The sequence below is a fragment of the Podarcis gaigeae genome, assembly GCF_964106915.1.
Source record: "Podarcis gaigeae genome assembly, chromosome: 9".
Classification (NCBI taxonomy): Eukaryota; Metazoa; Chordata; class Lepidosauria; order Squamata; family Lacertidae; genus Podarcis; species Podarcis gaigeae.
Genome location: NC_139685.1, coordinates 70,163,879 through 70,188,306, shown reverse-complemented (window position 1 = coordinate 70,188,306; position 24,428 = coordinate 70,163,879). Strand labels below are relative to the sequence as shown.

The 24,428-nt window shown below is 45.0% G+C and overlaps 2 protein-coding genes across 10 annotated transcripts in view; one reads left to right on the top strand and one right to left on the bottom strand.

Moving 5' to 3' along the window:
- Window positions 1-7,316: 7,316 nt before the first annotated feature.
- STBD1 (starch binding domain 1) lies at window positions 7,317-12,415 on the top strand. The gene is made up of 2 exons (XM_083756800.1): window positions 7,317-7,702; window positions 11,215-12,415. Exons 1-2 carry the CDS (start codon window positions 7,465-7,467, stop codon window positions 11,982-11,984), a joined length of 1,008 nt encoding a protein of 335 aa, XP_083612926.1. The 5' UTR covers window positions 7,317-7,464; the 3' UTR covers window positions 11,985-12,415.
- Window positions 12,416-17,334: 4,919 nt separating this feature from the next.
- The window catches only part of CCDC158 (coiled-coil domain containing 158), a 48,934-nt gene continuing 41,840 nt past the window's right edge, over window positions 17,335-24,428 (bottom strand). For all 9 annotated transcript variants that reach the window (XM_083756251.1, XM_083756253.1, XM_083756252.1 and 6 more), the window contains 5 exons: window positions 22,116-22,183; window positions 21,730-21,939; window positions 19,790-19,810; window positions 18,846-18,947; window positions 17,335-17,522 (listed from right to left, as the gene is read on the bottom strand). In XM_083756251.1, coding sequence (XP_083612377.1) covers window positions 17,446-17,522; window positions 18,846-18,947; window positions 19,790-19,810; window positions 21,730-21,939; window positions 22,116-22,183 — 478 coding nt within the window. In that variant the 3' untranslated portion in view covers window positions 17,335-17,445. The remainder of the gene's footprint in view (window positions 17,523-18,845; window positions 18,948-19,789; window positions 19,811-21,729; window positions 21,940-22,115; window positions 22,184-24,428) is intronic.

Here is a 24,428-nt window from a genome sequence, read left to right as displayed (position 1 = left end):
CCAACATTACTACCTGATTTTGTTCTTCAAAGTAGTGTGAATATTTATTATTATTATTATGGGGACAGAAAACATAAGTTCTTTCCCAGTTTCAACCCATGAAGTTGCAGGGTGAGTCAATTAGATGCAGCACCCTAAAGAACTCTGAATAAGCAGCTTGCTCCCCAAAAGGATGGCTTTATTCCTCTAATTCTGGGGCCAGATCATTCCTAGTAGGTGCCATCCCTTCCCCGAGAAGTAAGGTAAAGGTAAAGGGACCCCTGACCATTAGGTCCAGTCGTGGCCGACTCTGGGGTTGCAGTGCTCATCTCGCTTTATTGGCTGAGGGAGCCGGCGTACAGCTTTCGGGTCATGTGGCCAGCATGACTAAGCCGCTTCTGGCGAACCAGAGCAGCGCACGGAAACACTGTTTACCTTCCTGCCGGATCAGTACCTATTTATTTACTTGCACTTTGATGTGCTTTCGAACTGCTAGGTTTGCAGGAGCAGGGAACGAGCAACGGGAGCTCACCCCGTCGCGGGGATTCGAACTGCCGACCTTCTGATCGGCAAGTCCTAGGCTCTGTGGTTTAACCCACAGTGCCACCTGCGTCCTTGAGAAGTAGAGGACCTTAAAGGGACTGTCCTCTGGCTTGGAAACCCAGCCAGATGGGCGGGGTATAAATAATAAATTATTCTTATTCTTATTCTTATTCTTATCATTATTGTTGGATCCTAGCAGCAGTGGCTGGTTCTTATTGAGACTGATAGGATGGGAGGCAGGGAGACCAAGGCTGTGTTCACACCCTTGTTTACTGCACACTCATTGTGTTTCCAGTTCTGTGTTTCTAATCTATGCTCACATAACATTATCCAAAATGCATATCTATCCTGTTCTTCATTATGAGATACTGTACTACTGTTTTATGTGTTGTTTGCCCAACAAGTTTCACACCAACTGGAGTCCTTTAAATGTTCCTAAGTTGTCCTGACCCCACTGCCACTGTCCCCTGGTATGTACACGAACGGAACCGAAGCAATGCTGATGTGAATAAACACCTAGAGTGGGGAAAGAGTTGCACAGGTTGAGGTGAGGATCTCACCACTCTCTAATGTGAACACACCCCAACAGTAGGTGGAGCCACAGATAGTGACAGCAATGAGCCAAATAATTCTTCTATTGTCCTTATCCTCCTTCCTGAGTTCTGCAACGGCAACATTAACACTAAGGGGAGGAGGACGACAGGCAGTGCCACCCCCAGGGCAGACAGCTGGGGGATGGCTGAGAGCAGATCAAGGTTGGTGAGACAGTGCCCCATTCGCCATAACGAAGCAGCTTCCACTGGATCTTGGCATTCGTCCTCCTCCTCTGGGTTAATTCTATAACAGTCCAGCTGGTTGGTTATATGTTCTGAACCAGTTACTGGCCCTTTGCTGGCCTGAGCTGGAACCAAATGGGTTGCAGCCAGTCAAGCAAAAACAAAATGAATAGTATGACTCCTTGCTTGGAAGTACATAGCATTGAACTCTGAATATACCATCTTTTTCTGTGTTTAAGATGCCCCCATGTAGAAGACAACCCCTATTTTTTGGGACTCAAAATTAAGAAAATGCACTATGCACTATCCATGTATAAGATGACCCCTTATTTTAAACTTCAAAAATTTAGGGGAAAATATAGTCTTATACACAGAAAAATACGGTAGCTTTCTGAATACAGGACTGCACAGGTGTTTGATTTTGGATGGCCTAAATAAATGGTTCTGCTTGACGTCTAATTGTAGACTTGTCCAGGAACTGTCCTTGAAACCACCCACAGCAGGAGAGCCACCTTTATCTGCGCAGGCTTCCTGGAAAGCTGGCTGTGATTTCACTTTTACAATATCAGCAGATTGGTCCTGACAGTCAGCAACAGATGGTTAAGGTGCTAAATGCTTCATAAGATAAATAAACCGCAGCACTACTCATTATGAGAAGGTTAGGCCTCTTGTTCCAGGGCTTTTGTGAATCTTCTAAAGAAACCCAAACTGTCACATCCACCTGTATTTCTTTCAGCTCTGCAAGTTCCATTTGGCAATGGTAGGGAGTTACTCTGGACTTGCTCAATCGTTTCTAAGTGGTTTCAGGGGAAAAAAACATTCGTTTTCTGCTCTTTCTACCCAATAAACCTAGGGTTGGACCTTCAGATGTTGCTGTGACTCCATCATTCTCAACCATTGACCATCCTGGCAGGGGCTGCTGGGAGTTGGAGTCCAGCAACACATGGAGGGCCACTGCATAGCCAGCCTTGCAGGAAAGTAAGATCTGAATGTGCAATGCAAAGTTAACCATGGGGAGGTCCCAATGGAAACGCAGCTTTAAGGATGCCTAGTCTTCCTGGGGCACAATCCACTAAGAACTTCATCTGCACAAGTCAAAGTGAAATGTATGGAAGATGTGCAAGAACACTATTTCCACGGGGCTTACACAGGAGAACTTTCTGATGGATTGTGCCTTCAAATTGATGCTGTACGAATTCAGATAATTGCAAAATGGTACATGCTTAACACTGTAGCTTATAAAAAATCTGAAAGGTTACAAATGTTACTACTGTTTTCCACTTCTCAAAATACAAAATGTAATGAACAAGTGGGCCCTGCAGCAAAAATTGTATATTGCTCCTGTTCAAGATACTCCATTCCACTTTTTCTCCCATACATTTCAGTATACCCTAAGGTCCGAAGAGTTAAAGCTATGCTTTTCCCAGTAGTGATGCATGGAAGTGAGAGCTGGACCATAAAGAAGGCTGATTGCTGCAGAATTGATGCTTTTGAATGATGGTGCTGGAGGAGACTCCTGAGAGTCCCATGGACTACAAGAAGACCAAACCTATCCATTCTGAAGGAAATCAGCCCTGAGTGCTCACTGGAAGGACAGATCCTGAAGCTGAGACTCCAATACTTTGGCCACCTCATTAAAAGAGAAGACTCCCTGGAAAAGACCCTGATGTTGGGAAAGATGGAGGGCACAAGGCAGTGGCGTAGCGAGGGGGGTCAGGGGGGCCGGCCGCACCGGGCGCAACATCTGGGGGGGCGCGCTCGCACTCGCAGCTCTCTGCCCCTACTAAAATCTATGGGTTAGGGGGCGCAAATTACTTGCCTTGCCCCGGGTGCTGACCACCCACGCTACGCCACTGGCACAAGGAGAAGGGGACGATAGAGGACAAGATGGCTGGATAGTGTTCTCGAAGCGACCAGCATGAGTTTGGCCAAACTGCGGGAGGCAGTGGAAGACAGGAGTGCCTGGCGTGCTCTGGTCCATGGGGTCACGAAGAGTCGGAAACGACAAAACGACTAAACAACAACAACAACAACATATTATGCATTTAAAAGTGCATTATGTCCCCCACAAATAAATCATGGGAATTCTAGTTTTTTAAAGGGTGATGGGAATTGTAGCCCTGTAAGGTGTGAACTAAAGTTCTTAGAATTCTTTGGAGAAAGCAGCAGGGAGCATGCTTAGTCTTTGCTGAGTTCATTTTGCCCTCCCTCCGTAGGTTTGCACTTCTGCAAACCTCTACCAACTTCCCTCTTGTATGTAGGGAGTGCTGTTTTTGGCTGCGCAATACAATGCACTAACAACCTGAAATCTAATTTGGAGGGAAGGTTGCTGTGTTTAGTCTATCATAGCAAAAGGAAGGAAGGAAGGAAGGAAGGAAGGAAGAAAACCATAAGCACTAACAGCACAATTCTACACATTTACTTTGAACTGAGCCACATGGAGATGAAGACATGATTGTTTCATTTCTGACTATGAGCTGTGGAGAGGCAGGCATTCAAATAAGAGAAGTCTGATGTTGCCATTGTGAAGACTGGAAACTTGTGTGTCTATAAATTAAAATGACATTTAATATCCCATCAAGTTAAAAGCTCTGAATGACATGGGAAGATTAAGAACTCTAACTACTGGAAATAGATTCACAGAGACATCCAATTAGCCATTCCCTTTTTTAATGAGATAGCTGGGAATGAGATCTCATTAGTGCGTCTTAGAATTCAAATTATGACCATGATTAAAGAAAGATAAAAATAATGGATTGAAAATAATATTCTATTCAGAAGGGATGTGGGGATATTTTCTAGCATTTGAAGCAACAACTTAATGAGTTTCTTGATGTAGAGTCTCTCTCCTGGCATCTGATTTATCATTTTTTTGTAGCTCTGCAAAGTCTGTATTGCAAAGCTTCTTGCAGTCAACTTCCTTGGCTGTTGGTTTAATCTTTCACCAGAATAATCTTTTAATCCTGTCCTAAAATCTGACATCACTGCTTCAAGAGTAGCATCAAAATGGTTAATAAAATTGAATTAGCATAATTAGTAAATCTAATTTGTTTTAATAGGATCTGATAGCCCTGACAAGACTTACCCGCCCACTCTTTGCAAAATCCTTCATTTCTTTGAACTTCATCACAAATAAGGAAGGGCAATGTGGTATTAGGAAATCTAATCTAGTTTGTGGAAGCTATTTTTTAAAATAGAAAAAAGCAATTCCAGAAGAGAAATGGGGTGGTGGTGGTTTGAATCCAGCATTTAATTATAGCACTTAGAAAGCTCAACAATCCTCATAAATATCATAATTCTGCTTGCAATTGTTGGAATTCATCATCACAGCACCTGATGCTGAGCTTAATAATAATAATAATAATAATTTATTATTTATACCCCGCCCATCTGCCTGAGTTTCCCCAGCCACTCTTGTTGTGAGAGGGTGATAGAAGCAATAACCCTTCTATTACATGGGAATAGATTAAAATTTGTCACTGTTGCTTACAGGAAGGAGCCATGGAGGGTTTTTGTGTGTGGGGGGGGTATATTGGGCAACCACCACCCAGGGCCCCCACACTTTAGGCTCCCAAATTCTTGTGCAAAACTCTGCCTGCCTTGTCTTTAAACCAACTGTGTTGCAAGCAAGCAGGTCCATTCCTACAATAACACAGGCTGAGGACCTTTCTCCCACTTAACCCATTGTCATCAGTATGCTAGTTCATTGAACGATGGCTGTCTGTATGTCTCCTCCTTGTGCTTACATGCCCATTTGCCCAGTTTACTCAGGACATCACAAGAAGCAAATAGGCATTTTGTTTTAGTAAGAGGGGAAAGAGGACTCTCAGCAAAGTAGAGAAGATAATGTCTTTCAGTCTTTCACTAGAAGAAGTGGGTGGGAAGGTGGCACTAGAAGGTGATTCAGTTATTGGCCAGAATATCATGAACATGAAATTTATTATGGTCATAGACCAGCTTGAGAAACACAAATGGAACTACAATCCCAATAGCAAAACAAACATTTAAAACAATACACAGCAATAGATTTTAAGTTTAAAAGTGCGATAGGCATATCAACACATAAAAACTTAAAAATAGACTACCTTAGAGAAATGACCCAAAGTCGCCCGTGGATCTGGGTTTGGGAATTTTCTTAACAAAGGCCAGAATATCTGTAGGTATCCCCCTCCCCACCAAATGGCAAATAAAAAATGTGTTCCAATCAAGGGAAGTCATGGTACCGCTCTATTCTGCCATGGTCAGAACAACCACACCTGGAATACTGTGTCCAGTTGTGAGCACTCCACTTTCAGAAGGATATTGACAAGCTGGAATGTGTGCAGACAGAGTGGCCAAGATGATCAAAGGTCTGGAAACCAAGCCTTATGAGGAACGGTTGAAGGAGTTGGAGATGTTTAGCCTGGAAAAGAGGAGACTGAGAGGAGATATGAGAACCAATTTGTTGAATTAGCAAAAATGACGCAAAAAATTAGAAACCAAAAAAATACAAAGTTTATTGGTGATTGGAATAAATTTATGGTTTATATTGAAGGAAATCATAGAAACTTAAAAACTATAGCAGGTCTGTTATAAAACTTACGATGTGTAAATCTTTAATAATTACCAGCTGCAGAAAATGCAATTTTTTATCAAGAAGCCCGAAATCGGGAGGGAAGGAAGTCAATGGGGGAATAGAAGAAAGATCGAGATATTTAAATATATAAAGTTTTAAAGAGAATTGTAACAATTTGGGGTTAGGTATGGGCATGTTGTTGTTTTTCTTGTTTCTTTTTTTTTCAATTTTCATTTTTGAAACTGTTTTGGTCTTTTGTGTTCCTTTTCTTTGGTTTTCTTTATTTTTTGTTCAATGTTGTAACTGAAACTTAATAAAAAGAATTTTTTTTAAAAAAAAGAGAACCATCTTCAAATACCTTAAGGGCTGTCACAGGGAGGAAAGAGCCATACAGTACTTGTTTTCTCCTCTTCTGGAGGATAGGACCAGAACCAGTGGCTTCAAGTTAGAAGATAGAAGACTCCAACTCTATATAAGGAATAACTTTCTGATAGTAAGAGCTGTTTGACATGGAATGGACTCCTTCAGAAGATGGCAGGCACTCCTTCCTCGGAGGTTTTTAAGCAAAAGCTGAATGGCCATTCATCTTTTATGATTTAGGTGAGATTCTCGCATTGCAGGGGGTTGGAATAGATGACCCTCGGGATCCCTTCCAAGCCTACAATTCTATGATTCTATGAAAAATATTCAATAACATTTAAAAAGCCCTGTTACATTATCTCAGTGATTTTAGAAAACAGGAGCCGGTTTTCCCACTCAGTGCTTCCCCTTTCTCCGATCAAGAGGTGTATAAATTTTGTGAAATCGACTAAATGAATAAATAGCAGCATATTATAGAGCATAGAGATGGAGGCAAAACATTCAATTCAAAGTAAATCAAGTTATACTTTTTACAGTATTAGCTTTTTAATACTGTACAGTATGAGGTTTTGTTTCTAAAATTATTGGGATGATGAGAGAAGCAAGAAAAAACTTCAAATACTGTCTTTTTACAATATTATCGAATGGTGAAGAAGAGGTAATAAATCCAAATCTAATAATAATACTTGTATCTCTCCTATTCCATTTTTTATTACTGCCATGTTGTTATTTAGTGTTGCAGGATTGTGATTTTTACTAGCTTTTATTGTTTTGCCTGTTTGTAAACACTGCTTTGAGATGTGTACATTTTTCCCCCGTTCATTTTGGATTTGTTTTTTTCTTTTTTGAAATGTTTAATTTTATTGCCTGTTAAACCTTTCTTAAAATGTTTAACTTATAAGCCCCGCTGCGTTTCTCCGAGGAGGAGAGTCAGCGAGTGCACGCGCGGAATGAACGGCTACCTCGGAGCTGGAGCCGAAGCTAATCCGGAGTGACTCCGCTTCGCCGCTGCTCCACTTGACACGAGGAGGAGGAGGAGGAGAATGAGGGGAACGAGCAGGTGCGGCGGGCGGCGGCTCCACCCCGAAGGCCCGTCCTGGGCCTAGGCAGGCTCCTCCCTGGGCCGGGCTCCGGGCTCCTCTCCGGGCCCATATAAGGCTCCCGCCGCGGGAGGGAGACCCTTCCAGCCCTCGCCCGGGCCTGCCGTGCCTCGCCTCACGTCTCCCCGGCGACTCTCCCCGCTCTCCGGCCATGGCTGCGGCGGGCGAGGGCGGCGGCGGCGGCAGCGCCCAGGCCGACGCCCCGGCGACGCCTCTTCGCCCCGCGCCTCACCCGCTCGGCGGCGGCGGAGAGCCCGTGGCGGGTCTGTGGCCTGCCTTGCTGGTGGCGCTGGTGGCGGCGCTGCTCGCCTGGCTGTGGTACGGCCGCGGAGACGGCAAGGGGAAGGAGGAGGAGGAGGCCCGGGGGTCCCCTCAGCGCGGAGACCGAGGTACGGCGCCTGGTTCCCTCCCTCCCTGAGGGGAAACTCCATAATAATAATGATAATAATACTGACAATAATAACTTTTCTTCTTTCTTTCCCGCCCCTCTGACTGCGTTGGTATAAGTTGGTTCCCCAACTTTTCCTGGCTCCCCTCCTCTCCTAACTTCTTCCTTTCCTGCCTCGTTTCGTCCCTGAGGGGGTCTTTGTGGGGTTCTCCTCACTGAACCCCATGTCTTGGAGGGGGTGTGACACCCCCCCCAAAAAACCCTGGGGTTTCCTCTCTTCTCCCTGCAAGGGATTGCGTGCATCGTGCGCTTTCCACGCCGGCCCCACTTTCCCTTCTTCACGTGTCCCCGGTGGTCTTGAGAAGGGCGCGTGAGTTGGGTTAGAAAAAAAACAACCCAAATTAAATCTGCCCTCCGTGCATTGGAGAGCTTCTAGGTCAACCTACTCCTTTGGCTATAATCTTTCTCACCCCCACCCCCCCCCCCAAGTATGTGTTGTGGGGTGGGTGGGAGGGTGGGTGAGTTGAAGGGGGTTCAACCCCTCTGCTTTGGTTTTTTATTTTTTTATTTATTCATTAAATAGGTATATTGCAAATTTATACCCGCACCCCAGTGTGCTAGATTGCTTAAAAATAAAATAACACATGCAACTATGTAAGAGATGTTCGGCAGGGGAACAGAAAGGCTGTGGGCTCTCTTTCCTCCGAGGTTTCAAAGCAGAGGTTGGATGGTCCTCTGTCATGTATGATCTGGTTGAGATTCCTGCAGGGGGTTGGACTAGATGATCCTTAGGGTCTCTTCCAGCTCTTCAATTCTGTGATTCTACACCTTGGAGAAGCCTCCCCCACCTCCACAAACCATCCTGCGATCCTCCAGATGTTTTAGGCTACAGCACGCATTATCCTGGTGCAAAACTCGCACCTCCTTAGGGAAGCCTGCGTTGCAGGGCTGTTGTGCCCTGCATGCAAATTCAGGAGATGCCACTTCTACCCAGGATGGAGTGGTGCGCAGTAATTATTCCTGATTTTCCTCCCATAACATACCTTATGGTTCCTGATCTGAAGTAATGAGGGAATAGGGAGCGCCTGCTTCCTTTAATTGCTTGAGGCCCCTATCTGAAAAGCCTGTTCCATGTTTTGCCTTTCCTTTCCTTGCCTCCTCCTGCTGCTATATGTGCAGGAAGGAGAGAGTCTTATAGCTGGTGCTTGGTCCTGATTGAGTCTGACCCGCTGTCTCAGACTTGGTGACCTGTGTGGAGAGTATTCCCCTCTTCTCCTCCTGGAGGAATTGAACCTTTCAGTCTTTTCAGATTTCCTGAGCTCAGAGAAACACAGGAAGGTACCTTATACTGAGGCTAAACCATTAAAGCAGGTGTTGTACCACTGAGCCCACAGCCTTTCATACGTGAGCTACTGCAAAAACCAACTCTGATCTCCTGCTGTTGCTTATGCATTTTGCTTGCTTGCTGATTTTAATGTATTTTTAATCTTCTGTTGGAAGCTGCCCAGAGTGGCTGGGGAAACCCAGCCAGATGGGCGGGGTACAAATAATAAATTATTATTATTATTGTTGTTGTACCAAAGATTTACACGTGTGGAAGTGCTGTGGTTGCAAACAGGTTTCATTTTACCACGTTAAATAAAAACGGAAGTGAAAGTAATCATCTAATGGGAATAGAAGTGATTCACGTTCATGTATGAATCAGCTTTTAAAGCTGTTAATCTCCCTGCAACCTGCTCTCTATGCTTCTGTTTCTGCTTGTTCTCAGTAATAGAAAAGGAGGAGATACGATCAGAGCACATAGCCTGAAGGAGTGAGCTGGAATCTCTTGGCTTCTTACTAGCCTACTAAGCAACTTTTCAGCATGGCTTCAGCTGCTATGGAAAGGCAGGCAGGAGAAGTATATTGGCAGTTGTGACCTTTTGCATTGCTGCACTTCCATCAGACAGAGCTCTTGTCTCTTAGTTCTGGCTGTCCCGTGGGAATCCTCTCCTAAGAACCTGGGCTGCGAACTAGCCTGATGGACACTTATGGGCAACGCTAATGTAAATCAAGCCATCGGCTATTTTTAGTTCCCGTGTGGGAATAGCATGTTTGTCATTAGGCATATTCACGTCAGAGCAGAACAAGAATCTTGTAAAACCTAGCAGAGTCCAAAACAATAAAATGCAAGGTTATGGCTGGGGAACCATTTGCTGACCATGAGTTTAAAAATAAACTTCCGTGAGAAAAAAAAGAAAGGCAAATGAGTGTCAGTATATTACTGTTTAGAAAAAATAATGATGGCTTCATGCCACTTTCATTTGAGTTGATACTGCTGTGTCCAACTTCTGTCCAACTAAGACAGAAAAAAGAAGGGGAGGGATTTAGTGATACATTTGTGGGGAGCCAAATCTGGGCAAAATTCTTTCATTTCTGTCATTGTGTGACCAAGCCGTTTTCTGCCATGACTATAGTTGCTCATCTGCCAACTGGCTTCAAGTACAATCTGGCATCTAGCAGCAGATAGTTGGATACGGTCCAGTATGTGGTGCATTAGAGCCCTTCCCCAGGGTTGGTTGTCTCTGCCAGTTTTCTTGCTTATATATTTTTAGTTTTGAATAGTGTTTCACTTGCAAAGCTTCAGCCAGATCAGGGTAATGGTTGTGGCTTGCTCACTCATGTGCAGTTAAATTTGCTTTATCCTTGTAGTTTGGAAAAAAACACCTTTCAGCACTCCTGTAAGTGCAATGAAAGCATTTTAAAAAAAAACAAAACAAAAAAAAACTTGCACACACACTTAAGGATTCCACAGATAGGTGTGGCTGAAGGTGCTGCAGTTGGGAAAGGCAGGAGGAACTTGATGAGGATGATCTCACATGGTGGTAGAAGGTGGGAATTAGTAGAAATCTGATGTTCACCAGTTGCTGCTGGGGACAAAAATAATGTTGGTGTGCTAGTGTTAGATTGCAGGGGAGAGCACAATTTGGGTTAAAGCCTCAGCGCCTAGGACTTGCCGATCGAAAGGTCGGCAGTTCGAATCCCTGCGGCGGGGTGCGCTCCCGCTGCTCGGTCCCAGCGCCTGCCAACCTAGCAGTTCGAAAGCACCTCCGGGTGCAAGTAGATAAATAGGGACCGCTTACCAGCGGGAAGGTAAACGGCGTTTCCGTGTGCAGCTCTGGCTCGCCAGAGCAGCGATGTCACGCTGGCCACGTGACCCGGAAGTGTCTCCGGACAGCGCTGGCCCCTGGCCTCTTGAGTGAGATGGGCGCACAACCCCAGAGTCTGTCAAGACTGGCCCGTACGGGCAGGGGTACCTTTACCTTTACCTTAAATTCCTTTGAGTGGCACTCAGCAAAATTCTACTCCGAGTAAACCTACTGAAATGAATGAACGTGGGACTGGTGTTGGTAGAAATAGCAAATACCATCCCATGTAAAAGAAGCCCAACTTGCTACAGTACATGAACTGAGACACAGACAGGGACCTAGAAATTGTTTTCTTCCTAGCTAATTAACATTTTTTTCTGTTTAGAATCCCTTCAGAGAAGCTATGAGCCTGCCATATCTGAAACAAAGCCAATCAATGTGTCCAGCCCCCAGGAGCCAGTGGGGAACCAGCTGGGTCCTCCAAGAGAACATAGTTCCCCTGATGTTCCTGGAGAGTTTCCTGAAAGAGAGCACCTGGCCGAGGAGCCTACAACCCCCTTAATGAACTACAAGGAATATCTCAGGAACGAAGCATTCGGTTACCCCACGACAGCAGCTCAACAGAGCCCAGAAGCTGAAGTTCATGAGGCGAGTACTTCAGCAGAAGCAGGTGCCCCTAGCGACAAGCATGAGGAGAGATTCACGGAACAGAGGTGCCATCACTCTGTGGACCATGAGGAATGGGAAATCGTCCCTGAGCATTCGGCGTGGGGAGAGGCTACGAGGAAGAGCAGTGTGGACGATGCAAGCAGCAAGGACCCAGAGCAAGCCAAGAGAGTTGCTGCCGTGTCTCCAATGCCTCAGACTGTCCATGTGACTTTTCGGGTACATTACATCACTCACTCAGAAGCTCAGCTGATTGCCATCACAGGTGACCATGAGTGTCTAGGCCAGTGGCACCACTATGTACCACTTAGGTGTGACAAGAATGGGTTCTGGTCGGAGTCTGTCGTCTTACCAGTTGATACCAGAGTTGAGTGGAAGTTCATAGTGGTGGAGAATGGGAAAGTCAGACGGTGGGAAGAATGTGACAATCGAACCCTGATGACTGAACATGAGGATCGAGTGGCCCATAAGTGGTGGGGATTTCACTGAATCTGGCCTAGCACAGGGGTTCTGTTTTTATTCCATTTCACTATAGAGAGTTTTCCTGTTTTTGCCTACCTTAGTATATCTCTGTGCTGCATGTTTTGCCAGAATTGCCTTAGATTAAAGTGTCTCTGCTGCTAGCTTAGGCTTTTAAGATATAAAGAAAACTCTTCAAACTGAATCAGACCAAAGCCTTCCTAGTGCAGACATGTTAGAGCTGTCTAGCGGGTGGTGTTTCAAAACAGCTCCCTGCATAAAAAAGCTTTAATCCCTAAACTTGAGATTGTACTGTGTGAGGAGATAGGAGCATTGAGTGTGGACACTGGACTGACAGAGCAGGAAAAGGTGCAGTTAAACTACACTGTAACTGTCTGTTAAAATGTTCTTAACTTATCATGACTGCAAAAGGAAACAATAAAGATTATTTTTAGACTGGTGACCGTCCTTTATATCTTCAGACCTAAAGCAGAAGTTGTCTGCCTTCTAGTCAGTAGGAATTAAACAGAAGCTCCCTTGCCCTTCCCAGGTTGCCCTCATGATTCGACAGAAATTCTTCGTTGCCACTGTTCTCACAATGTACTTTTGTGAGAAACAGAGAAATGGCAATGGGCTGGTTCCTCCCATTTGAGATGCTCAGCACATGTTTGGGACGAGTTAACTGTTACAGAAGTATGTTGACCATAGTGAAGATCCTAGTTTCCCTGGCTTTTTCTCCCCTGATAGGATTTCAAAATTGCTGCTTTGCACAGCAGGAATATCTGTGACTACATATCCAGAGTTTGTGGATCTTTCCAATGGAAGGTAATGGTTTCTGTCTAACCAGTGGTGGGTCTTTGACAGGGGGCTGTTGAAAGACTTGAAGTGTAGCCCTCTCTCTCTTACGAAGGAAACAATGAAGGGAGGTTGAACTGTTACTTGGTGTAGATCAGCGATGGGGAACCGCTGGTTTGCAGGGCCTAATGAGGCTGCCCTGTTTGGCCCATGAGTCTCTTTTGGCCAACCATGAACACACCTGCTATTAGATATGATGTCAAATGTAGGGCAGGTAAAGGTGTGGCTGGGCTGAAAGGGTTGCAGCATGCAAAGCGTTGCTAGTCAGATGATGGCCCTTTCAGAGCACTGTGGCTTTGTCCACATGGGTTGATTTCAGAATGGGTGGGCAAAGGAAAGCAGCTCAGCTGACATCATTGCAAGGTTGAGTAGCCCTGCCCATCTGTCCAACATGGCCCATGAGGTGTGTGAGAGAAGGATCCACTCAGCCCCTGGCCTAAAGTTACAGGATTTTTTTAATGTTTCAGTGTTGGTTTCTGCACAAAATCTGATCCTTACCTCAATATTACATTGATGGACTTCAAATTAGGGATAGAAGAGTTCATTCAGTGCACTTTTTTGCAGCAGACGCAATTCAGCGGGTCATAACTTGCTTGTGGATCAGAAAGAAACTCCCAATTGGATTATGCAGTTACCTTGATTTTGCGGTGCAGTTTGGGTGCACAAATGCATATAAAAATACATACAGTATTTCACAGTTTAAATACAAAACACATATTCTATGGAAAAACCTATGGGGGAGGAATGCATGCAACTTAAAATGTAAATTTCATGCATTCGTTGAAAAAGATCTATACAAAGTAGGATTGAGTGGGCCTATGACTGAATGCCAGCAAGAGCGAAATGGGATGGACTTTGGCTTATCTGTGCATTCTTATTTGGAATTAAGGCAGCTGAGATAAGAGGCACAAAATGTTATTAGGGTTGTTTTTTACCTCCAAATGGCTAGGTACTGGTATCGGGTAAGGCCAGCCCTCTTGTTTAGCTGCAAAGAAGTGAAGATGAAAGTTGTTCAATAAGATGCCTCTATACTTTTCCTGAAGAGCTCAAAATGAACCAGGGGATATTATTAGCATTGACCACAGACCACCTTAAAGTACAGTATTATACCACAAATGCTTTTGGCACCACACTTAACTTGGCAAGTGTATTGGGAGGGAACCATGGGAATTTGATTCGGGCTTCCACAAAAGCTTCTGCCATGCTTAATGAACTCATTAATCTTTAAAGGTGCCTCAGAGCTGGTTGTTCTCTCCTCAAGGAATTGCAGAGAGGGTGCAATAAAACAACAACAAACATGCTCTGGCCAAATGGTAAATGTTGCAGTATCATTGGAAGGTCCTGGCCACGGTACCCAACTTTGAAGACGTCCTAAAGTCAGTGGGATTACCATTAATATGGGTTTTGTGCCAAAGATGACAAAATGGTGTTCATGCAATTGTAGGTATGGCTTTTAATAATGTAATACCAGTTACCAGTTAGCATGGGACAATTAAAGGTAAAGGGACCCCTGACCATTAGGTCATCACGGACAACTCTCGGGTTGTGGTGCTCGTCTCGCTTTATTGGCCGAGGGAGCCGGCGTACAGCTTTTGGGTCATGTGGCCAGCATGACTAAGCCGCTTCTGGCGAACCAGAGCAGCGCACGGAAATGCCGTTTACCTTCCCGCCGGAGTGGTACCTATTTATCTACTTGCACTTTGACATGCTTTCGAACTGCTAGGTTGGCAGGAGCAGGGACCGAGCAACGGGAGCTCACCCCGTCGTGGGGATTCGAACCACCGAGTTTCCCGTAGGTATCTGCTTGGCCACTATGCAAACAAGATGCTGGCCTAACAGGCCTTTGACTTGATCCAGCAGGACTGTTATGTTCTTAAACCTACTGTGGTCCTAGTCCTGTCACTCGGCACTTGCTGTGGTGGGTTTTCTGAATCCCCCTTCTAGTTCCTTTGCTCTCAGCATTCAATAGAAAAACATAAAATACTCTTTGTTTTGTACCACCACCACCAGCTTTTAAGAAAGGTATATCAAGACTTTCATGCATACTTGAGCTGAAGCTTGCCACGCTCTTCAAATACTAAGACAGAAGGGGCTTCCTTGAATGCAAATATTTCTGCTGGTGTTCAGAGTTTTTTGGTTGACTGACACATTACAAAGGTTAAAGCAGTCTTAACAAGGGCTTTTAAGTTTTGCAAATGGGTTTAGAGGCATGTTGGAGGCCTGTCTGAGAGGATTATCTGCATTATTTAGCTGATTCAGATGTTCGCATCTGAAAGCCACTTACCCTTCACTAGAATAGCTCAGTGTCTGTTTCTGGGGAGTTTATTCTTGCATGGACAGGAGTTGGGCGCATAATCTCAATTTGCAAAGCTGTGTTTAGCAGATAGCTTCTGTGCTGCTGGTCCAAGTTGATAAAGGAAAATCCACCTGGAACCTGTTTCAGAGTCCAGAGATACTAAGCAGTACATCTCATTTCCCACAGCATACGTGCATATTGGACTTTAGTACTGGGTGGTCTGCAGGCTCATGCAAAGCTTGTCTGAGGTCTGGGTCAGCAGTGGAAAGGACTCCCTCGGGAGGTTGTGTACTTCTTCCTTGGAGGTTTTTAAGCAGAGGTTGGATGGCCACCTGTCATGGATGCTTTACAGTTGAGATTCCTGCATTTTAGGGGGTTGGAATAGATGACTCTTGGTGTCCCTTCCAACTCCACAATTCTATTATTCCACAGAGCCACAACAGGCAGCAGGGAGGTCAAAACACCTGCACTGCCACTTGAAAGAAAACGACTGCCTCACTACATGGTCATTCTTTAACCAGAAGGTTTGCAGTGTAACGGTGCTGTAGCAGAGTTCATGAGAGTTTGCTCTCAAAACAGAGAACTGACCTTCCAGATAACTACATTTTGAAGCCGACTAAGTGGTACCTAAGCCTTCAGATCACCTTTTTTCAATTAAAATCAAGACCTGTCTGCCCATGCTAAATGGCGTATATGTAACATGCCCTGGTTTTGCAAATACGCCTCTTTTAGGACTCGTTCATTCCCATTACAGCTGAAGCTGTGGTGTTTATTATAACAGACAGATACAGGGAGGTGCATCTTCTGAATCTGTACCCATCTGAAGTTAGCTGGGGCTTCTGGCTAGCTGTTTAGGGAGACAGTGCTTAGAGCACATTAACAGATTGTCTTTTCTAGTACAACAATTAATTAATTAATTAATTAGATCTAGGGGCTGGACATATAATAGCTTGTTGTTTTATAATCTAGTACTAAATGCTAGCTCGCTTTTAGGAAGGTCTTAACCTATTCTTAGACTCAAGAGCGGGACTATTCCAGTTTTCTAAAAAAGGTAACAGCCATGTTAAAACACACCTAGAAGACAGCAGGGAGAGTGTTCCGTATGCTATATATGTATCTCTGAATGTCTGGCATGCTTGGCATATTAGATTTATTTTTAAACTACCCAAGAACATTTTGAGTAAATGGCAGCTCTGATCAGTCTGAGGTAACGGGTAGCATGCAAGTCCGGGTCAGTATTTTCATTCTTCTTAGTTAACTCAAGATTATACCAACTGTAGAATTTCCTCCATTGACTTGGCAGTGGATTAGTAACTTTTAAAATCATGCTGTATTTGAATGCAACCCTTTGGAAATGGGCGCTGTTTACTTTGGCTGAGATGTATAAAGGGAATGAAAGAGGAATGTGCTGTGCAACCTTACAAAAGACCAAAGTCTACATAGGAACTGAACATAAACACATATACCGAGGGGGTGCGGTTTCATGAGGAAGGGAGAACTGATGGCGCTTCTGCCAGCCTGCAGGAGCGGTCATATGAAGGGTGGGTGAAGAGGCAGCCTTTTAAGCAGAACATAGAATACAGTTAGATGGCACCCGTTGGCACCTCCATTTGAGACAGGGCACCCCTTAATTCACTGCACAGCCAGCCACCTTGGCAGCAGAGAAAGGAAACTGTAGTTTGTGTTTGCGTTGAGTAAGAGTTGCATGAATGTACAAAGTAACAAGATAAATATTTCTGAGCACTGGCATAGATTTCCAACCAGCCCCTCCCTCTCCCAACTTTGACTGGAAAATGCCCTGTGCGGGGCAGGGGTGGTGGTGGTCCCCCGTTCATTCTGCACAATTGTGCTAAAAAGCAAATGCGGTGTTCTGGTGTAAATATAAGATATTCATTGAAATCATAGCATTGTAGAGTTGGAAGGGATCACAAGGGTCATCTAGTCCCAACCCCCTGCATTGCAGGAATCTTTTGCCCAACGTGAGGCTCGAACCCATGACCTTGAGATTAAAAGTCTCGTGTTCTACCGACTGAGCTACTATGTTGGGTCTCATAAAAGTCCTATTTAAATAATAAAGGATAAGATGCAGGTTAAGATGGTATGAACATTTAGGGAGTTGTTTGTAGCTGAGCACATCCATTTGGTGAATATGGCCACTGCCTTGTTTATGCCAACAGGAGACTGGCACTTTTGTTTGCCAAACCTGCTTTTTCTACACAGAGAGGCAGATTACAAAACTACGGCAACTTTTATTATTAAACAGTAACGGTAGGCTTTTAGCATTCCATTTAACAGAGCACAATCTACATACATCTGAGCGACTGAGAACCACACCACATTTCATTTGGACAGCTTCTTCTCCTTCTCTTTTGCCTTCTCGATCTTCTTTTCTTGGCATCGGATCATTGTGGACATTGCTGAAGGTAACATTGAGGGAAGGAACGTTAATACACAGCAAAGGAGGGTAGAAAACACAAAACAACAACGCTCCTGTCCCCCTGCAGGTTGGCTCTTTACGAAACCCAGGACCATATTCAACAATGCACACCAGTGGAAGGGATGAGGTTTGCAAAGAACCTTCTACATTTACGATCAGAGCTTGTTCCTCTCGTCACAAGTACCATCCAACCAGCGTTGGTAACAGCAGGGCGGTCCCCAGTGCATTGCAAAAGAATGAAGGTGCCTTTTCCCAGCATTCTCCACTCCTGTTTTCTGCTTGGCCTTTGTCAAATGACCCCTCCAGGTAGAGATGTTTCCTTGTACACTCAAACATACTGATGGCATGATGTAAACATTCTGTCAGCAAGGGGTGGTTTGAGCTATTGCTCTTCCTCTGCAGGGGTGGTGCCAGAGCAGGTGCAGGGATGGGGGGGGGGTAAATGTCTGGGGCCCTACTAAGCAGAATAAGCAGGGCCCCCCAATCTCCATAGCAGGATTGGCCTACCATGCTTTTTGCTGTTTGTATTGGACATCGCCTTGAGATTGATTCTACAGAAGGCGATTAATAAACTGGTGTTTTGAAATAAGTAATACACATTGCTAACTAAAGGGGGGGTGTCTCCACCCCCACGACTATTAAGTGCAGAGTGTAAAATCACCTAACTGTACCACTGTTTCCTTTCTTGACGCGTCTACTCAAAAGTTTGCAGCAGCTGCACCAGGACTCTCAGAATTACTCCTCCCAAAAGTGATACAGCAGACATATTTGCAATGGGCAGTAAAATACAGTATTTTTTGCCCCATAGGACGCACTGGCCCATAGGACGCACCTAGTTTTTTGGGGGGGAAATAAAGGGGAAAAAATATTTTCCCCCCAGGTGCTCTGCGCTAATCCCGAAGCTTGGGGCATGCGGAGCTCAGCGCGCCCCAAGCTTCTGGGTGCTGGCAAGCTCTCCGCTAGCCCTGGGAGAGCTGGGTCGCCCACGGCTAGCGGATAACTTCCTGAAGGCTGGAGAGCAAGAGGGGTCGGTGCGCACTGACCCCCCTCGCTCTCCAGGCTTCAGCGAAAGCCTGCATTTGTCCCATAGGATGCACACACATTTCCCCTTCATTTTTTGGAGGGGAAAAAGTGTGTCCTATAGGGCGAAAAATACGGTAATTTGTGAAACAGTTACATTTGAAAACTTTTTAGTAAGTGGTCCTTCCTGTGTAGAAAGTCCTCTTTTTTGTTGGCAGCAACATGTAGGAAGACAAGTCTTATTCCAGGCAAATTACTGAAATGTCAGTGTATGATTTCATACCTTGGTTTTTCAACTGCAATGTTTCCACTAAGTTTTGTAGACTCTCCATCTTATTCTGTAATTTCCTGCAGGCATTGCCATTGGCTTCCCCTGCCTGAATAGCTACAGACAAAATATTAAATCACAGTCAGAGATATAAATGGCGTGTTCATCTGAAAGCAGGCCTGCCATAGTGTTGAAGACCCTGGAACTGGGCCAGTTCACAATTTATTAGTGGTATCACATTAACACTGGCTGATGGTGGTGGTCATGTTGATTTTCTGAAGATCAGCACATTTACACTTGAAATCCTACTTGTTTAAGGGCCAAAACAGATGCAATGGGAATGCTGCTAACATTTCTGCCATGTTCACAAAACAGGAATGAAGTGCGCGTTACACTTTTCATGAAAAGAAGTGTGCAGAGAAGGGAGATTGTACATGAAACGGGAGCCGATCAAAATCCTGCAGATTCCAGGCTAAGTTCACCATCATCTGTGGGGAAACCCAGCTGGAACTGGCTTAACATGAAGCAATGTGAAGCAATTGCTTGGGGAAAACACATTCCAGAAAGCTGGCCATTTTCCTATCACCAAAATCTGTCTATCAGCAATTAAAAGCAAGCTCAGGCCTGTGGCTATCTATGGCCTGTGAAAGCGTAGGGGAGAAGAATGTTACTATTATGAATATTTTACTATTAGGCTGTCTAGCAGTGTGCTTTTTACTTTGTTTTTATCATTGATGTTTTGTAATGTGTTTCTAATGTACACAGCCATGAGATCTTTTGATGGTATATAAATTGAAGAAATAAAACCACCACCACCAAGGCAAGGATGAAATGGAATGTGTGAAGTAGGCAGAATTTCTTTTTCTCAATATTTCAGTGAGCTGGGAGACATTACAGCAGTGGGAACAGAATTATTTCGTGAGAAACGTTGCAAAATGTTTAAGCAAAAGTTCACTTACTAGAGGTGCCAAAGGAGATACCTGTTTGGAAAGAAGGAGGGAAACCCCAGTTAAGATAATGTGGTTTTAGATCATGATTTCATGACAATAAAAGGTGCCACTTGACCTTTATTTACACCTGGAGGTTTTGAATGTTTGCACTGACTGGCGTGCCAAAAGAGACCCAACTTCTGCACACGGCATCCTTGGGCACCTGGGAATGGGGCTGCAACACCCAGCCTAGTAGCCTGAGACCTACCATTTTTCACATGCCATGAGTGCTCCTGAATGACTTGAATGTCAGGGGCATTGTGGGCAATTTAAAACGCTCACTTTGCTGACACCTTTTGCTACGCTGCTGCTTGGTGAAAACCACAGGGGAGCACTGTGCTGATGGCTCCCTCAGGCCTGTAGCTGGCTCTGATGCCAAAACGCTAAATTTGGGCCGAGTCCTCCGTATGCCCCTACATTTTCTGTTCTTTCCCTTTCCCTTGTGATGTCATCACCAAGCCTGTGGGCAATGTCGTCTCCCTTTAATAATATATAGTACAGTGGTACCTCGGGTTACATACGCTTCAGGTTATAGACTCTGCTAACCCAGAAATAGTGCTTCAGGTTAAGAACTTTGCTTCAGGATAAGAACAGAAATCGTGCTCCGGCGGCGCGGCGGCAGCAGCAGGAGGCCCCATTAGCTAAAGTGGTGCTTCAGGTTAAGAACAGTTTCAGGTTAAGAACGGACCTCCGGAACGAATTAAGTACTTAACCCGAGGTACCACTGTACTTGGCTGTTGAATCACATTGCCATTCCGCTAGGGGATCCAATAGGCAAAACGAGGCAATTGCCTCAGGCTGTGTGTGGGCCTCACAGCCCTTATTTGCTTTCTCACTCAACTGCTGCCACCACTGCCACCTATCCAGATCTTGCGAGGCTCTCCGGTAGAGTCCTTCTCCAGAGCAAGACTTTCTGGGTAAGGGGACCTGGGAGAGTGGCTGCACTGCAAGAGCTGTTCTGTGGTGGCGGCGGCTAGAAATTCTTTTTAAAAAATATTAGTTAAATGTCAAGCTTCCACTTTAACCGACGTTTAAGAGAGAATTCCAAGCCATCGTAGGAAAGCTATGGCAGAGGCATTTTGCCCAAACACTTCACTCTAAGGACCACTTCCACACAGCGAGGCAGAGAGGCTGCCAGCACTGCCGCCATATTAGCAGCAATGAAACACTTGAAAATTAAGGGGGAAGGGGGATGGGATGATGCAATATCTTGCAGCTGCCCTTCTCATGGCAGCAATTATAGAATCATAGAATTGGAAGGGGTCACAAGGGTCATCTAGTCCAACCCCCTTTAATCCAGGAATCTTTCACCCAAGGTGGGTCTCGAACCCATTACCCTGGGATAAAGAATTTCATGCTTTAGAATAGAATAGAATTTATTATTTATACCCCACCCATCTGGCTGGGTTTCCCCAGCCACTCTGGGCAGCTTCCAACAGAGTATTAAAATACAGTGGTCTGCTAAATATTAAAAGCTTCCCTAAAGAGGGCTGCCTTCAGATGTCTTCTAAAAGTCTGGTAGTAGTTGTTCTCTTTGACACCTGGTCGGAGGGCGTTCCACAGGGCAGGTGCCACCACCGAGAAGGCCCTCTGCCTGGTTCCCATTAACTTGGCTTCTCACAGTGAGGGAACCACCAGAAGGCCCTCGGCCTCGGACCTCAGTATCAGGCAGAACAATGGGGGTGGAGACGCTCCTTCAGGTATACTGGACTGAGGCCGTTTAGGGCTTTAAAGGTCAGCACCAACACTTTGAATTGTGCTCGGAAACGTACTGGGAGCCAGTGTAGGTCTTTCAAGCTATCCAGTTGGCTCTCTCCTAAATCTAATATGGGTTGGGAAGACCATATGAAGAAGCCCCAACTACCCCTTGTGGTTTTATGGCTGGCTTTAGATTATACCTTGGCACTTACTTCTACAGGCAGAAGATGATGTAGCTTCCGGGGAGCTGCTCTTCTTCAGACTTGACCGGCGTTCTGAACAGGTTGCAGGAGTTACCTTCAGGTCATCCAGATGAGCCGTTAACAGTGAGTGCACGGGAGACCTGTCTTTGTACCTCTCCTCTGGGGACAGTTTATTCGAAGAAGTAAAACGAGGAGTGGAACTGAAGATTCCTTTAGACACTGGATGTGGCAAAGACAGCATTGCAATAATAAAGGGTAGTTTAAAAAAAATTAAACAAACCTTATAGAAAGAGCACGTTAGGCAAGGCCTGGAAAACAAAACTCGAGTCCATATTCCAAGCCGATACTGTGCCCTCCCTGAATATTAGTTCTTTAATTGTTTAATGTGAACTCACCACTGGACGTGAAGGGAAGGGTAGCATCTGAATCTTCGAGGTCTGTAGCATGTAACGTTAAAGGTTCCCTGTGCACAAACAGAAGAACACAAGAGCAGCCCAGCTGAATCAGGTCCATGGCCTGCCCATTTAGTCCAGGAGTCTGTTTTCACAGTGGCCAACCAGATGCCCACACAAAGCCTGCCAGCAGGACCTGAGCGCAACGGCACTCTCCCCTCCAGCGCTGGCATTCGGAAGCACACGGACTCTGACCACGGAGTATAGCTTTCTTGGATAGTAGCCTTCAAAAGCTTATCCTCCGTCTCAAGAAGCAGAGCTGCTACATAAGCAGAGCTGTGCAAGAGCCACGCAGAAGTCCAGAAAGCAGTCGTGTTGCTCCAAATAGCACAAGGGGGCAGAAGTACTTTGCAACCACACCATTTCATACACAAAAACATCATTAGCGGTTCTCAACCTGTGGGTCCCCAGATGTGGTTGGACTACAACTCCCATCATCCCTGAGCTCTGGCCTTGCTAGCTAGGGGTGATGGGAATTGTGGTTCAACAACATCTGGGGACCCACAGGTTGAGAAAGGCTGATTTAGGTGCTGGGGGTTATGTTTCTGGAAGCAGTCACACTCTTACATATTCACACAAAAAAAGAATTCATCAATTCTCAATTAAACCTTAGCATTATGGCTGGGTGTATAAAATGGTTGAGATTAAAATATGCCTCTCATATACATAGTCATATACATGTGAGTTTAAAAGTCTGCTTTTCAAAATATTTGTATTATTATCGTAATATAAAACCACAAAATACATAATAAAAACAAAAGCAGCGCTGTTTTAAAAGGGCATTGGATGTCAATCAGCCAAAGGCTGTCAGGGACTGGGCAGAGGAGGAATGGTGGAGACCGCTTCCCCGTCCTGACCCTCCCAGGGAGGAGGAAGAGGAAGACAGTATAGATTCACAACAGTGGTTTGCAGGAGGTCATAGCTCAGAGGCAGATGAGGGGGAAAGTTGGGAAATAAAGGGAGAGGAGGACCAGGCAGAACCAGAGCAGCAGCTGGCTGACACGTTGTCGCTAGAAAGCATTCCAGACCCATCATCTCCCGTAACCTGGTGAGCCTTGAAAGTGTTAGCTTAATTAGCTTAATTAGGCATGACGTGGCTGATTTCTTTACGATCTCAATCAGCTCTTTACAGCCGCCCGGTGCGCTTCCTCAGAACTGCGGCGATTCTGCTCCGTTCCGTCACGCCTTGCAGAGTAAAACACAGCGGGAAAAGCTGTCGCTTAGCTTCAGACAAACACACCAAGCACTTGTTTGTCATTAACAGTTCTTTATTGCGACATTTCTCAGAAATACACTCCTGGACTTCTCGCAGCCATGGCAAACTGCTTCCTTCTCCCTCAAAGACAAAGAGGAACAGAGAAATCTCCTCCCACCTTCGAAACCTGACGTCAGAATGTTGAGGCATCATCAGAACATCTTAACCCGTTAAGTTCTGAATCCCAACAGAAAGTAGGAGAGCAGGAGCTCAAAGACAGAGGGCACGTAGCAGCACTCGCAGAAGTCACGAATGAGGGAGAGACGGGTGTGTGTGTGCTTCACTCGGGACAAGGCTATTATCCAAGAGGCTAGGTTCTATAGCCTCTCTCTGGAAAGACTGGAATAAAAAAGGACAGTAAGAAACTTTTCCTTGTCTTTATACTTCCTGGGCAACCAGCCGGGAGCCTCTGATAGCATCCTGACAAAGGCCTGGTTAAAGAAGAACGTTTTTGCCCGGTGCCTAAAGGTGTATAATGAAGATGCCAGGCAAACCTCCCTGTGGACAGCATTCTACTAACAGTAATAGTTTGTATGATTGCATCTTTTGAAACAACTATTCTTGTTTTGTAGTTTTGATTGATAGCATTTTTAATTGTATTAATTAGCAGCTAACTTAGGGTGTTAAAGAAATAGTGCCTAAGAGCATGCACACAGATGGATACAAAAAGCAAGTTTGACAGTTTTCTTGTTGAAAGCTGTCCACTTTTGTGATATAAATCTGGGAAGCCACAATTATTCTTATAAGCTTTGGATTATCCATGCTATGATTTCATGATTTTTTCTATTAATCTCATCTTACATTTTTGTTTTTTGGTTGTTGCCCCCCCCCCAACAATTCAATTTAGCTTAGTCTCAGAAAGTCATTCCTGATATAAAAATATTTCCATGTGTCTAATTCTCAGCGGGGAGAGACAGCTGTCCACCGCAGCCTGCTGTGCTCTGTTACCAGCAAGTCTATGGCTTTCTAAATTAAAGGGTAAAGTCTTCGTATAGGGCCTG